We start from the raw sequence: 16,907 nt of genomic DNA on the forward strand, positions 1-16,907 counted from the left end.
ACAATCGACCGATACCGAAAGTAATAATTAAGGCGAAAGAAAAAAACTTAAAATTATCAGAAAAGATAAAAACAAGGTAATGATGTGTATGCGAAGAAGGTAATCCATTTAGATATAAAAGTAAGTTTTTTACTGCTTTGTGGAAAATGTTTTAAGGAGAAAAATACAGAAATTCCTTTTCTTTTTTTCCATTAAAACGCAAAAGATAACATATTTCAATAAAAGTTAAACATAATATTACATAAGGCATTGCTTATTGTTAAAAAAAATTTTAACATATTAATGATAGTAATATATTCACGTGATTTCTTAAAATATTTAATTAATATAATATTTCTTACATTTTTTTCATTTCTTATATAATTATCACAAGCGGTTTCTATTATTCAAATAAAGTGCGGATGTATTTTTTACTTATGTGCGTGTGTTGTGACATTTTTGCTTTATGTTAGCTAACGGCCGCTTTGCGTTACGCTGATCGCGATCATCGACCGAGCCCGTTCTGAGCCGTTAAACAATCAAGCCGCATATGCGAAGTACGAAGTACAGCAGCGATGAAAAGAAGACGGATAGCATTATTATTAGCACGAGTTGCACGGCCTTGTGAACCCAGTATAATCCGTAAACAAATAAGTAAATTAGGATTCGAAAAGTAAGACGCGTAACCTTCTTCCATAATAAAATAGATAGAATAAATAGAGAAAATTAGTTAATTATAATTATCGTTTTAAGTCAATCGTATCATTTCTGAGAACATTCACATAAATATTTATAGTAAAATAATATGATTAGATGATAGTAATAAAGAAAGAAAAAGTGCGTGTATTCAACATTAACATAGTCATTTAAAATAATTGTTTAAATCGCACCTTTAAATAGCGGCCGTTAGCTAACGGCCGTTTTGCGTTACGCTGATCGCGATCATCGACCGAGCCCGTTCTGAGCTGTTAAACAATCAAGCCGCATATGCGAAGTACGAAGTATAGCAGCGAAAAGAAGACGCACAGCATTATTATCAGTCCCACGAGTTGCACGGCATTGTGAACCCAGTATAATCTGTAAACAGATAAGTAAATCAGGATTCGAAAAGTAAGACGCGTAACTTTCTTCCATAATAAAATAGATAGAATAAATAAAGAAAATTGGTTAATTATCGTTTTAAGTCAATCGTATCATTTCTGAGAACATTCACATAAATATTTATAGTAAAATAATATGATTAGATGATAGTAATAAAGAAAGAAAAAGTGCGTGTATTCAACATTAACATAGTCATTTAAAATAATTGTTTAAATAAATAGGATAAGAACGAAAAAAAAAGAAATTACATAGAGAGAAAGAAATAAATTCTATAATATATAAGTTCTCTAAATTCTAAAAATATAAATATAAATTCTATGGTGAAAACATTGACAAATGTTGCAAATGATTGAAGAATCTTTCTTTAATACTGATTCTGATTTCCGAACAGACACCAGGAAAGAGTTCTACAAAGAACTACCACGCTGTAACAAAACAATTGCTGAAAAGCAAAAAATATGTCTTACTTTGTCATGCGTGACTGAGCAGCCGGCAGTGTATCCGGACTCTCTCTCAGGATATACTGTCGTATGCCTAAAATGTAATGCTCGAGGTACGATGACCATTCGATTTGGCTAACGTCGAACATAAACGTTTTTCTATCCTCCGGACTGAGTTGCTCACCCAGTTGTTGCACGTTATCGTCTCTAAAATTCCATTGTTTCGTTCTGAAGAACTCCGAACACTTGGCGGCTTTAGAAAGTTTCGCCTGCAGGGGGACCATTATAGGTTGCGAGCCCTTCAGTCGTGCGAGAGTGTCTAGGATATAAGCAGGTATATTGTGTAGAAATATTGCGCACAATTTGTTTGCCATGGCGGAGCTATGGCAACGACCGTCCGGATACCAGAGCACATTTTCCATCGGGTGTAGCCGGCAATATTTAAACGACAGGTCGACGAACTTTTTCCAAGTTATGAGATTTTGGAAGCCGGTGCAACAATTATAGACCGGGATGGTGTCGGTGCGTTGCATGATGGCGGTCCTCCATGCCGCGCAAATCATTAGGGAGATTACAATGTCGACGGGCACCAGATCCGCCACTTTGTCCTCGTGGCATAGCATAGTTCTGCAAGCAAGAGATCGCGATTTGTAAGAGAGATTTATTCGCACGAAAATAATGACTTACGAAGATTGTGTGAGCAATACTGAAATAACAATACCGAGAGACGTTTCATTCATTCTAATTCTATTATAATACCGATACTAGCAATCACTAATTATGGCCGCCCGTTGTCATCTCACCTGAGGAAGCCTTTCGCAGCGGCGGCGATAATTCCCGTGGGGCCGTTGTAACTTTCCGCCCAACCGGCGACCGGTTCTCTGTACGACGACAGCACGATCGATGGCCTGACAATCGCCACCGGTAAAGAATCCCTTTCCTGCTGGAGCATTCGCTCGGCCAGTGCTTTTGTAAAGGTATATGTATTTGGTCGACTGGCGATCAAAATTGGCGTGAGTTCGTCTAACATTTTGTCATCTATCCCTTCCGTCATAGCGATCACCAGATCAGGTTCCGGTCTCACCGGATAAATCTCCTCGGCGACATCCTCGGTCCGATCGCAATTACAATATGCCGTTGACACGTGAATAAATGCCTGCGATAAAACATTTGCATTTATCGCATATTGCAGCTATAAATTGTTAAAAATACGGAATGCGTACGTCCATTATTCTTTTGCCTCGTGTCAATCGAACGTGCGCTTATAATGACAATAATGCGTAAAAACATGTCGACGAAGAAAATTCTAAGACCGGTATTCATAGTCGGTTATTATATTTAAGACCATCTTAAGTACAATCTTAAGATGTCATTAACCAATCACAGAGCCGTATTAGCATCTTAAGATATTACTTAAGACGGTCTTGAAATAAGATCTGATTATGAATACCGGCCAAGGATACCTCAAAAAAGAAAAAAAAAGAAAAAAAGAAGAACAAAGAAAAGACACTTTAAAGAAAAATAAATATCACTGTTTGATGATCAATTGCGCGCAGTGCCATCAAGTTGTACAAGTTCTCTGCTCCTTGATTGTCACATAAAAGAGATCGTAAAATTTATCAGAGACAATTATCTGCGAGTCGCGTGAGAATTTTCGCGCTTTATTATTTCGCGATATAAAATGCGTGTGCATAAAATGACAATAAAATGTTTATTTACTTGTTACAAAGTATCTTTTGAAACTTCCGTGTAGTATCACTTGACACTTTTTTTCCCCTTACACTATACGTTTTATTCGCGCTAATCCGTGACTAATTTATGGCTGTCGTGAACAAACAAACAAATAGAATTGTTAAACGACAGACGGTGAGTGATGAATTCGAAAAAAAAGAATCCCGCTCTTACCTCCACATTGTGCATACGGTTACATAGTTGGACCAATCTTTTGGTGGCCAACGTATTTATCTTGACCGAAAGCTTCAAAGCCTCGTCAAGTTTTACGGTAGCTGCTAAATTGAATACGATCGATACGGATCGTATTAATTTATTTTGGTCTTGTATCGAGATGCCCAGCTCCGGTTCCGTAATATCGCCAGCCACGGGTATGATCTTTGTAAGCTGACCAGGTGAATCCCGCCGTAGTGTTTCAAAAAGCTGCCAAAAATAATATAACTTTAAATTTTTTGAAATAGCGATTGAAATAGCAGGAGAAAGGTGATATTATTACCGGCCCGTTTAAAATTCCCTGCAACCTCTCTTGTACATTCTGGCCCCTTTTAGGTCTCATTAGAAGGTAAAGGTTTCTAATGTGCGGACACGATCTCATTAGCTTCTCGACCAGAACCTTGCCCATGAAACCTGTAGCTCCGGTTATGAAAATCGATCTGTTTCTGTAAAAATCCTTTACGGATGTATTCTCACCAGCCATCGTGGTTAGATCAATTATTACGCGTCCTTTAAAAAAATATCAGGGATTAGAAAAAGACAAAAGTACTTAATAATATATAGTTATTCATTAATTTATCTAATTATTGTGGCGAGTATCCTACCTGAATTATTTCGTTAAATCCTTGAATATTACTTTCAGGCAGAAAGTACTTTACACCTCTGTTTCCGCGATAAGAGTCGCCCACGTTTCTACATTTTTTACATAAAATCACGAATGTTACATTTGGCATTGAAAATTTATTGCAATAGTTACCTTTTATTTTTTTTTAAGATAAAATGTATTTAAAATCTTATGTACGAATAAAACAACATATTAAAATATCACAATAAAAATCTGATTTTATAAATACTCGCTATTTAACAAATATTCGCGTAAACCTCGTATAAAGATAAGTATATACACTGCTAAAAAAAATTAAAAGATCACTTTTCCGTAAATTTTTGCCGATTTTTAAACTGTAATCACTCAGCGAATAATTAACGTAAAAAGAAGTTCAAAAAAAGGTTTTACAAGGCAAACTTTCTACTATAAGGTGCTTTTGTTCAATTTTTACTCAGGTTAATACTCAAAGTTGTAGTCAGCTTTGAATAAGGACGTATTTGAGATATCCAAAATCTTGAAATTTGCACTCTTCCACCGCCTAACAAAAAAATTGATTAACATAATCATTGATACCATCTCAAAGTACGGACTTTGCCTTTTTAAATGAAAAAAAAAACTTTGTCCTACGCCGATTGACTGTCCGGCGTAAAAGCTTTGTATCGGTGTTCTGTGTTTTTCAATGTCCATGTTTTATTCAATGTTTATATGTGAAGTTATTATAGAGATTAAGAAATAAATACCACTCAATTTCCTAATTTTCTAGATCGAATGTCCGTTTGACTCGACGTTGCTTCGAAGACTGACTGTTATAGAAGGAAGCTTGTCCTATATATATATATATATATATAAAATATTATTATATATTTACAACATTATGATAATAATATGATATATATTTATATAGCTAATTTTGCATATTGTTTCGCGATTAACGCTGGAATGTTTTAATTTTAGTTCTGTTATTGTCAGCTTACCAGAAGTGGCTGCCGGAATCCGCGCACGCAGAAGTGGCACAGATATGGCCGCCTTTGTAATTAAGAATAAAACATTAGGATTGTAATTATACAGTTTTTTAGATAATTAAATTATTTTATATATGAAAAAAAATCGAAATGCATCAGTTTTAGCCCTCCAGCAAGGGGTCGATTGTGTATCTTGAAATAATGAGGTAAAAATTACAAAAGTGAGAAAATTCATTAGCGTATCTACGATTTTATTTATCAAAATCTAATAAAATCTGTTAACTTTTGTTATTTTTACCTCGTTTCAAGATACACAATCGACCTCCAGACGTACGCGGCGGTTTATTTTATCGACTTTAAAAGTTGGCGGGAAGTCGACTTTTCGTCATGAAGGGAAGTCGACTTTTCATCATGACGGGAAGTCGACTTTAAGTCGGTGGTTTTTGCGACATTCGCCGACTTCAAGTCGACTTCAAGTCGACTTTCGTCCTTAAAAATGTCGACTTTTCTGCCAAGTCAGTTTCGGTAGAAGTCGACTACAAGTCGACTTAAAGTCGACTTTTTGCTCTTAGGGTAGGTGTTTTAAGCCCTAAGCCTTAAGAAATTGTTCAATCACAGTTGAATTTGAGGAGAATAATTGACTGTGATTGGTCAATTTCTTAGGGCTTAGGGTTTAAAACACCTATTGTAGACTGGGACTAATCAGGATATCTTTAGATAGTTTATATCCAGATAGTAATGACACAGTATAATATCTACTTATGCTGTGGTAATGATGAGCCGTTGAGTGTTTCTACAGCTTCTACTTCCTTTTAGTAAAATTAGTGGCGCAATTACCAAATATAACGATGAAATAATATATTTTTTTATTTAAAATTATCAGTTATTACTTTACAAAAGGAGTGTAAAATTTATCTATCGCTTAAGCAACTGTTAAAATATACCTACATAAGATGAATTATTAATTAATATGAATAATAGAAAAACATAATCGTAATAGCGTCAAGATATTATTAAACGTAGATAAAATCTGATAATAAATTAGCGGTAGGTAATAGAATATAATTAACCTTACTTAAATCCAACTAATCAGAGTTATTATAGGTTAACAGTTCGATCAATTTAGCAAATTGCAACGCAAACCCGGCAAAACATTTTTTATATAAAAATATATTTAAATATATATAATCATATAATATTATATAAAATATTATATAAAATATGTCCATATATGTCCATACTATGGTTTTTCTCTTGTATAATCTCTGTTCGTATGTACAAGAAAAATAATAAGAAAAAGAATTAGAAAATAATTAAAAGAATAATTTTTGCATTGTTTTTTTATAACAAAAAATAAAGTCTGAGAAATTATGAAAAATTTGCTCATATAATCATATATAATCATATTTTATATACAATTATTACATCTATGTATGATTATATATAGGCAAATAAATAAACAATGCAAAAACAAAAAAAAATAATGCAAAAATTATCTTTTTAATTCTTTTCTAATTCTCTTTCTTTTTATTTTTCTTGTACATATGAACAGAGATTATACATAAAAAAACATACATGGACATATATCCACATATTTTATATAATATTTTACATAATATCATATAATTATACATATTTAAATGTTTTGATATAAAAAATTTTTTACCGAGAATAGATAATGGAGCTACGAATTCAAGTATTTAACGCACAATACGCGATATTCGCCAGCCTCGCTTCGAAGAGAAAAGATACGTAATACTTGGTGTATTGTATACGAAGTACTGGACACAGAGGAGAGATATACTAGAACCGACTGGAAATGTTTGGAATGGATTCCGATCGAAATTCAATTATTCCCTAGATTTCTATTGTTTTTTAGGGAAAACGGAATAATTTCAATTGGAATCCATTCGAAACAGTTCCATAGAAGAAGAAACTCCATTGCTACAGTTTGAAAAATGCCGCCAAATGTAATAAGTTACCCGCATTCACCCTGAAATTTCAGGGTGGAAAATTTTCCTCCTGAGGTGCACCCGGGTAAAGTTTCCGAACGACTTCATCTCTGTCACACTGGTACAACCCGAACGTTTCCGAACAGCGTGAGCCTCGGCGGGTGCACCCGGGTGAAGTTTCCGAACGCAGCCTATCGGGTCTTTTAGACGTCATACTGACCGTCAGTTTGACGTACGTGCTGACGAATACGTACGTAAAAAAGACGTCTAACTGACGACGTTGTGCTACCTGGGATTGTCCAAATAGTAATAGAAGATGTAAAGGAATTATTTAATTCTCTAATTGCCTGTATAGACCCTATATTAAACAAAGAAAGTGTGAATGAATATAACAAAGTTTGTACTCTTTTTAAGGAAATTGATAATACATTTGAAATGTTGGGAACCGAACATAAAAGATTAAAATTTCTGGAAGACAATAGATGTTATATTAAACCAAATGCTTTTTTTATAGGATAAAGATCAAAAGTCTTGGCAAAATAAATAAATCTTCTGAAGCAAATATGGTTATTCAAAAATCTGAAGGACAAATAATAGAATTGCATAAAATCTTAAAAGAATTTCTAGAATTACCAAACGTATTTAATGAAATTGTTTCCTATATGCAAAACGAAGAATCTGTATGTGATGAGAATGTGCGTACTTCTATTTTCCAAGGAAACTTATGGAAAGAAGTAAAACTTAAATTTCCAAATAAAATAATAATTCCTTTATATCTTTTTTGTGATGATTTTGAACCTAACAATCCTTTAGGTTCAAAATCTGGTATATATAAAGTAAATGCAGTTTATGTTTCCATTGCTTCTGTACCTATTCAATATGCTTCTCTCTCTTTATTGGAAAATATCTTTTTAACTCAGCTTTGTTTTACGGGCGATCGAGAGCAGTATGGTAATAAGAATATATTTTATAAAATCATTCAACAATTGAAATATTTAGAAACTGAAGGTATCAGAATACAAATATCTTCCACAAAAAGTGTTCAAGTATATTTTACGTTGCTATTAATTTTGGGAGATAATTTAGGTTTAAATTCTATTTTAGGTTTCAATGAAAGTTTCCAATCAAATTGTTTCTGTCGTTTTTATAAGACTCATAAAGACGAAACAAAACATCAATTAAAAGAAAATGAAGAAAATTTACGTAACATTACAAATTACAATAACGATTGCTTATCTTTTCTTTTGGTATTAAAGAAGTATGTATTTGGCATGAATTGCCAAATTTTCATGTTACAAAAAACTTATCTTGTGATTTAATGCATGATGTTCTGGAGGGAGTTCTAAGATATGATATGGCTCAAATAATTTTTTGTCTTATTACAAAAAAGTACTTTTCTCTTGAACAATTAAATGGAAGAATAAAATATTTTAAATTTACTGACTCAGATATAGGTAACCCAATCCCTTTCATTATTTCTGAACATTTGAAAAAAAAATATATAATAATGAGTGCATCTGAAATGTTAACATTGACTACTTATTTTTGTATCCTAGTTGGTGATCTAGTTCCATCACATGAGCCCGTGTGGGATTTTTACATACTTTTATATAAGATGTTAGATATACTTTTATCGAGAACAATTTCTAATTCTTCAATATCCTATTTGAAAACTTTAATTGAGGAACATCACCAAATGTACTGTAATTTATTTAAAGAAACGTTAAAACCGAAATTTCATTTACTTCTTCATTATCCTCGAATTATGACAATAATAGGTCCTGTTCGACATATTTGGGTTATGAGATATGAAGCATTCCATAAACAACTGAAAAGTACTTCTAAAATTGTAACTTCTCGTGTTAATTTACTTCGAACATTATGTATTAAACAACAACTTTCTTTTTCTTATAGAATTTTAAGTAGAAAGGGTTTTTCTAATATCATAGTAACTAGACAATTTCTTGGTAATTTGCACAATGTAAAAGAAATGAAATTAATTTCTCTAATAAAGACATGTATGGATACTTTCTCTGAAAATGCAATTGTTTTCGCCTCGATCAAATTTAATAATATTAAATATAATGTAGGAAGCGTTTTACAGATTAATGATACTGAATTTAATTGCTTTTTGATTTTTGGTGTTGTTCAATATATTATTTTAGACGACAAATCTCTTACTTTTATTTTGTCACTAGTTACAACTGTTTCATTTCAAAATCATTTGCAGGCTTATGAAATTATAATAAATCAAGATGCTCAGTGGTTTTTACAAAAATGGGAACACTTACCAAATAAATTCCCTTATAATATTCATGTGATAGGTAATGGAAATAATTATATTGTTCCTTTACAGTAAATTGTAATAGAATAGATATTTGTTTTTTGTTACATTGTAAGATAGTTACCGTTCGAATAATATATTTTATATTGTATTTCAATCTAAATTCCAGCAAACATAAAATATACGTCAGTAGATGCTGGGACTATTTTTCTCTGGAAATAGAGTCCGTACTGGCAAATTGTTTTTTAGCAATGTTTTCTGAGATCTCACACTCCGAAAATAAACCTGGATACTGTATTTTCTGTTTTTAATTTACCATATAATCTCGTTCATTTATTTGTAAGTTGAGATCTCAGAAAATATTACCAAAAGACAATTTACAAAATGTTTAAAGTATATACATTTTTAGTTTATCGTATATTTTTGTTCATTTGCTTGTAAGTTCTGAGATCTCAGAAAACATTGCCAAAGACAATTTGCAAAATGCTTAAAGTATATGTATTTAGTTTACCATATGTTCTCATTTATTAATTTGTAAGTTGGAAGATCTTAGGAAACATTGGCGACTAACATTTTGCAAAATGTTTAAAGTATGTTTTTGATTTACCATATATTCTCGTTCATTTATTTGTCAGTTGTGAGATCTCTAAAAACATTGTCCAATGCCATTTATTTATGTTATAATGTGTAAAAGTCTAAAAATTACCATTTATTGTAATTATGTTGAAATAACAAAAATGGCCACAGTTACTTTTATATCAACCATCCATTTTAAATTTTTGAGGGTCTACTACTAATTGATTTTATTTACGCTGGCTGCAAGTTAATGCGTCGACATATGGGTTTTTTCAATTTTATCTCCGCGACCTTCGGAGCGCACATTGTCATACTCATGAAGCAATGGATTAAGGTGAGGAGGACTCATGTCAGAGGCAGAATCCGGATAAGATATTTAAAATATTGTTTACATAATGATATTGTTCCAAAACATCTTCAACATTTTTGTAATTTCACTCCGGTTTTCTCACACTATTACGCTAAAAAGAGATTTAATGCTCTGACTTCTAATTTCATTACCCGTTTGATCAAAATTGAACTTAATGATGCTTATAGATCGGTTAACCAATCGCGGGGACAGATTTTCCATCTCGCGAGGCTCATTTCTCAGAATATACCTTTAAATATATGCAATAAGTTTTTTAGATTGCAGGATATTGGATTAAACTTTTTCACTTTGTAGTTTAAACACTGATTCGGTTGGACTATTCCAATGCATAAATTTCTTTAGATTTAAGAAAGTTTATTAAATCTAAAGAAACATTTCTCTCTGTGGCACACCGAGTAATTACCGAGTAGTATAAAATATTATGTTACTCACCTCGAAACTACCAGCAACGAGCAAGCAGAGAAGCTTCCAGAGCGCACTTCAATGACATGTGATTCCCACCAAAATTTGCGTCAGTTTTTATAGGATAACAAGCATTATTCTATCTTTATCGCTCATACGGTATAAAACAAGGATAGAAGATAGAATAAGCAAATAGCGCTAATAGCGCGCTCCCCGAATCCAGTCTTTGTCCTTGACATCCTTGTTTTTATCGCACTTTTTAATTCCACTCCGCTGAAGACAAGCGAAATAAAAATTACATAAACCTCTCTTGCTGAATTCGTCTTCCTAATCGAATACCTCGTGGTCTCCGTTCTGTAATAGAAAGTAAAGTATTATTTAAACTATTTATTATATAACACGGCTGAGGGATTGTTTGAGAACTATTTGTCTCAAAAAGAGACCTGTTTTTTAAAGAGAATAAGAACAGGAGGAAGAGGTAGAGAGGAAGAAAAAGAGCGAAAAAGCAAGAGAGCTAGAGAGAGCGAGAAGAGCGAGAGAACGATAGAGCGAGAGAGCGAGAGAGAGCGAGAGAGAGATATAAATTAGCTAAAGAATTACCTGGAAAATTTTGATGCTCGGGTGCTTTGGCATTGATGGCAGGCGACGCAATGGCAGCAGCAGGAGATATGACAATTACTGTAGCAGATGATGTAATAGCAGCAGGGAAAGCAGCAGCAGCGGCTCTAGAAATGTTATTGTGCCTTTTCCTGGAAGCGGGCAATATTTATGTTATTATTACAATACAATAATTGTGGGTTGATTGCAAACGGTTGTAATGCTTTTATTTGCATGAATGGTATATATGGTGATACCATTCTTTCTTCAACCGCTGTCAAATCTGTTACGACTTTTGGCACATTATTGAACCTTAAATCTTCGTTTGCTGTTGTTTTTGGAAGCTGTGTCCTAGTGTGATATATCTTTTACAAGTCTTACACATATATTCCGATGAGTTATTGATAATTTTATTAATAAATTCATCAATATCCATTCTTGTGCCAATCAACTTATTTCGTATTTTGGTAATACTAAAATGCTCTACAGATTAAAAAAAAACAAATTTTCACAACGGACGCAAACTATATCAGGTCCAATTTTTCTGTTTTTAAAAAACTTTATTAACAAAGAATAATAATAGTATTCATTTTCTGTAATTTCATTTTTTATCTTCATCTGAACATAATTTTCGTAGTTTTCTCTATGTTTGAAAAAATCATCTAATCTTAACAATCTTTTACGTTCAATATCTTGTCTTCGTTGTTTTTGGACGAACTTTGAATCTTCTAAAAACTTTCTTTTTTTAATAATATTATTTAATTCATTATTCATTAATCTGTATTCAGAATCAATACGCAAAAATTTAATTCTTTCTTTGTTTTGGATTTGCTCATTTATATGGTAAATTTCAACTTTTCGTTTCAATTTTATTCGTTTTCTATTTTTTTCTTTCTCTAGTTCTCTGTATAATTGTTCTTTTCTCACAGATCTTATTCTTTTAATATTCATATCTCTTTCCTTCTCTTTGTACGACGGATCTTGTCGTGTTTGCTTCATCCTTTGTATATTGCTATCTCTTTCATTTTTTTGGTACGACGAATCTTGTCGTGTTTGCCTCATCCTTTTTATATTGCTCTCTCTTTCATTTTCTTTGTACGATGGATCTTGTCGTATTCTCCTAATCCTTTGAACTTCTTTCTTTTTTTTCTCTTCCTCTGTATTAGCTGTATTTTCTTTTATTTTTCTTTCAATTTGTTTTTCACATTCATCTATTTTAATATTTAAATCATCACATTTTTTTTCTTTATATATTTTTACATGCCGTAATTCACGTATTCTTTGTCTATTAAAATATTTATTTTGTTTCTCATTTCTTTTTTTAATTTTTTTAGGCATTTCTTTAACCTTTTATAAAAATTCTTATATATAAACAAATCTCTTCTTATTTCGTTGTAATTATAATCTATTATGTACCTGATGTACTTAAATTAAAAATAAGACTAATTAACGTTTTAATAATTTAATATGACTAAAATAGGTCGAAAATTAATTTGAAAATCAAATCTGTCAAAATCTGTCAAAAATAGATTTTTAAAATGTCTTCTTTATAGTATATCTTTACAGCAGACAATTCTTTTCCTTGCAATTTGTCTTTGATCGATTGCATAAAAAACTGTATTTTTTCTGTATGCTAACTCTTGACACACAAAATATAATTCCAAATATAACTAGATATGAACAATAGATCATATGCACTCATGTATAGATACATATAAGATTCATATGGAAGTATATATAACCCTATATGATTATATATGATTATATATAATAATTATGTAGGCGATTAAAATATATTTAAATATATACATATAAATGTTTCATATACAATTTGATATGATTATATATGAGTTTAAATGTAATTCGTACATTATGCATATTGACCAGGCAATCGTCCGTCGAATCGTTTTACCGGGATGACTCGTCGCGCGCTCGTCCTCTCTTCCTCTCCTCCCTCTCTCTCCTGCCGGATGTAGCTCCGCCGAATCCGTCTGGCGTCGTAAATTCGGCGATACCTCCGTCACACACCTCTCCGTCACGGCCACCGCGCGTCCCGTGTCCCGTGTCCCGTGCGTTCCTTCTTCCGCGAAACGGCGCGAATTTTCGGTAGGCCGGAATTGCGGGGCGCGCGGGGACGACACGGCCACGAGTCACGACGAACCACAACGATCCGCTCGCGTCATAATTATCTAAAAAATTGTAGAAGTAGATGCGTGTACAAAAAATCCGTACACACACACATACATACATACTTCCGGACATTTTTTACTAATATGATTTCTCGACATTTTGGAACATTCGAAATCTATTTTCTTTAAAATCTCGAAAAAAAATTTTTTTTACCATCACAAAGCTTCCTCTATGAGGAAGCAAAAGATACAAAATGGATAATACAATACTTACGTTTATCGCCGCGTTGACAAGATCTTCCGATCGTTCGTGGTCCATTTTGAAATAAAAATCAATCGAATCAAACTTCAAACTTTGCATATAAGCGAGATAACCAATCAGCGTCAAGGAATGTGAGCGTGTGAATGCAGTTGCACTGACCAGGGCGGTATGAACGCATTTTGAAAGACAAACTGGCTTTGCGTATATGTGTTCATGTGACTAAAATCTGAATTTTTTGCTGATGTCGCCGAAAAAATTCACTTTTTAACATGTGAGATTTCGAGATCTCAGTATTGACTGCACCAATCTTAATCAAACTGGTCGCAATCGAAAGCTAGTATCAACGTTATATTATAAAAAACTGTCGTCAGATTTTTGATCGCAGTTTTCTTTCTTTAGATATTTCATTCGGAAAATCGATTATAAAATATCGTTCATTAGTTTCGCGGCCGAACTATGAAATAGCTTACCACTAGACTTGCGTAATGCCTCCACGAAGGGGATTTTCAAGTGTGACTTATTTAAATATTTACTTAATACACATCCACAAAGTCAACAATAGCGATTCTCCTATTTTGTTATTTTCTTTTTCTTTTTCTCTATTTTTTCTCCTACATATGTTACAGATGTACATATTATTTTTGTTATTTTGTCACTTTGTATTTTCTTTCTTTTGTATATGCGCTTGAGGGGAGAAATCCCGGAGCGCTTAATAAATAGCGATTCATCATCATCATCTCTCTCTCTCTCTCCCCTTCTCTTGAATATGAGAATTGATATATGTAATTGATATATGTATGCGAAGCGCGTTATTGATGATAGAGATATATTAAATAAAGTATGATATCTCCGTGTAATTATAAATTATAGAATTCTTGTAGTTATTTCGCTTTGTCTGTCTCGGTCTCTGTCCAGTACATGTTCTGTGTAAATCGAGTAAGTGTATATATAGAATCTGCGTATCTATGTTCAGAATGTATTAGAATATATTAGAATGTTTAGATAAATATCACTAAATTGACCGGTGCGGCGGAAAAGAAGAAGGTTATCGTATATAAAAATGATGCGCGAAAGTTTTATTTTTATTTCTATTTTACATATCTTCCAACCTTGACTGCGCGCCGACTAAATTTGTCAGACTTGAAACACAGCTCCGGTTAAATATTACCACATGCCTCAGTGATCGAATACGTACAGAATTTACGGAATGAAGGAGGTTCCAGGTTCGAAACCTGGCTGAGGTAATATTTTTCGCAATAAAATTTAATTATCCCGCCAAGCACGCGGAGCGAGACCGACCGTGACTCTTTTACGCGACGCGACGAGTTCCGAGTACTCGAGATGTTGAGATCTCATATAACGAGTGAACGGATCAAGTTCTAAGTAGGCTTGATCGATAGCTTGGGGTCGATATATAAAGAAAAATGTTTTTATTTTTCCGCTACGTGCCCTACGAGCGGAGATATTGCGACGCAAAGTCCAAATGTAAAAATTTTATTTTAAGATACTACTACGTAAGATACGTAAGATACGTCGACGTCATACATATTTATTATTATCGCGTCCCTTTCACTTTTTCGACACTGGTTTAATTAAAATGCTTACATCATAAGCATCTAAAATTACATCAATTTTAGAATGACCAGAATCCTTGGTCGAAACACGGTGACAATTTTTCACAACGATTATAATCGTTTCCACGATTATAATCATTGCCACGATTATAATCATTGCCAGTACAGTCGATTAAATTCTGAATTGGGGTAAAAGTAACCATTTAAAAAATGAAATAATACTTTTATTTAAACCTGTTGTATAATAATATAATGATATATTGCTGTAAACGTGAAAGTGTGCACTTTTCAATGCAAAATGTTTTAAACAGTTACGATATCTCTGAGCCATGATATCATAATTTGAACATACAATTTCCATGTTATGTGACCAATTTTCAAAACAAGATCAATTTTATCTTTTTATCTGAGAGATTATCGAGTATATTTATATTGCATTTTGTGTATATATTACCGTTAGAAAATTTTATTGATTATTATGTTAAAATAACAAGATAAAAACAATTCTTTAAAATAAAAATGCCCAAATAGATCTTATAACCATATTTTATTATTAAACAACAACAAAAAGAAAACAAAGATTTAAAATATTCTGACCAAAAATAAATAAAAAATATTTAAACATTTCTCTCATCAAAAAAGTCTCCTTTATTTTGGATCACATTTGCACAAAGTTTTAAGCATTCCATCAATAAGTTTTTATATTGTTTCGTTATCTATAGTCTTCTACTCTCGCTGCAGGATCTCCAAAAGCGATTTTACGGAAGTTGGACATTTTTAATGTCAATAGAAACACAATTTTTCTATTATAGATGGAAAATAAATCCCGCGTAATGCTTTTTTAAAATTATAGTTTATGGATCGAGCTATCAAAATCTAATAAGCAAAACCTGATCGTTTAGACATTGTAACGGGATTGAGAGGGATGAGAGCGGAGAGTGTGAGATGAGCGAGAAGAGGGAGAATAATGAGATATGGAGGGGAGAGTCATCGGAGATGATCGAGAATTCGGAGATCGAAGATCAGGGACCGTATTCTCGAGCCTGCCCTAATGATTTTTGTATGCGACTTTCTATTTGAAAAGCATTGAATTTCGCATGCGAGTTTCATGAAAACGATTCGAGAATAGGACTCCAGAAGTGATACGCACACAAAGAAGAGGCACGTACATGACGGCGTTGAGCGCGCATGCATGCGTTTCTTGCCGAGCAAGTATGTCGGTTGTTTAATAAATAGATCGATTGAGATAGAGCCGTCTTATTATTACAATACAGTAACAATATATGCGCATGTATGTGTTTGAAAGCAACCCGGGCGCGCCAAGTCTTTTACGTCAGTTTAATCTTAAGATCACTTTGTACAATTTAAACCGAAAAAATTACATTTATAAATAAAATGGTAAGAATAAGTACTTATAAATCTAAAAACACTTTTAATAAAAATATATTTTATTATTTATATTATATTTTTATTAAAAGTGCTTTTAGATTTATAAGTGCTTATTCTTACCATTTTATTTATAAATGTAATTTTTTTTTGTTTTAAAAAACTGCTTTTCAAACTTTAGTAAAAATTTTCTTTTTTTTTTGAAAAATAATTGTTTTATTTGAAAATATATTTTGTTACTGTAGGTTTATAAAATAATTTTCTTATTATACAGAAAGAAATAATTTACTTTCAGTAAACATGGTTTCCGTTTAAAAATGTATTTTTTTATTTTGAAAATAT

The 16,907-nt window shown here is 32.5% G+C and overlaps 1 protein-coding gene across 1 annotated transcript; it reads right to left on the reverse strand.

Moving 5' to 3' along the window:
- Positions 1 to 299: 299 nt before the first annotated feature.
- On the reverse strand, positions 300 to 12,513 carry LOC139784714 (putative fatty acyl-CoA reductase CG5065). The gene is made up of 9 exons (XM_071723908.1): positions 11,218 to 12,513; positions 10,957 to 10,971; positions 10,648 to 10,890; positions 4,070 to 4,157; positions 3,748 to 3,974; positions 3,426 to 3,674; positions 2,324 to 2,676; positions 1,548 to 2,147; positions 300 to 1,056 (listed from the first exon to the last, which is right to left on the reverse strand). The coding sequence occupies exons 5-9, from the start codon at positions 3,946 to 3,948 to the stop codon at positions 948 to 950; spliced, it is 1,512 nt and encodes a 503-aa protein (XP_071580009.1). The 5' UTR covers positions 3,949 to 3,974; positions 4,070 to 4,157; positions 10,648 to 10,890; positions 10,957 to 10,971; positions 11,218 to 12,513; the 3' UTR covers positions 300 to 947.
- Positions 12,514 to 16,907: the final 4,394 nt, after the last annotated feature.

This window comes from Temnothorax nylanderi, unplaced genomic scaffold (genome assembly GCF_030848795.1).
Source record: "Temnothorax nylanderi isolate EJ_2023f unplaced genomic scaffold, tnyl_v1.0 TNYL_tig0665_pilon, whole genome shotgun sequence".
Lineage (NCBI taxonomy): Eukaryota > Metazoa > Arthropoda > Insecta > Hymenoptera > Formicidae > Temnothorax > Temnothorax nylanderi.

Excerpts from the sequence above, each read along its gene's own strand:
- LOC139784714 (XM_071723908.1), bottom strand. The coding sequence starts at position 3,948 with ATGGCTGGTGAGAATACATCCGTAAAGGATTTTTACAGAAACAGATCG. Across the intron at positions 2,148-2,323 it reads GCTGCGAAAGGCTTCCTCAG|AACTATGCTATGCCACGAGG; the intron begins GTGAGATGACAA and ends TCTTGCTTGCAG. Across the intron at positions 1,057-1,547 it reads GCTCAGTCACGCATGACAAA|ATTATACTGGGTTCACAATG; the intron begins GTAAGACATATT and ends ATCTGTTTACAG.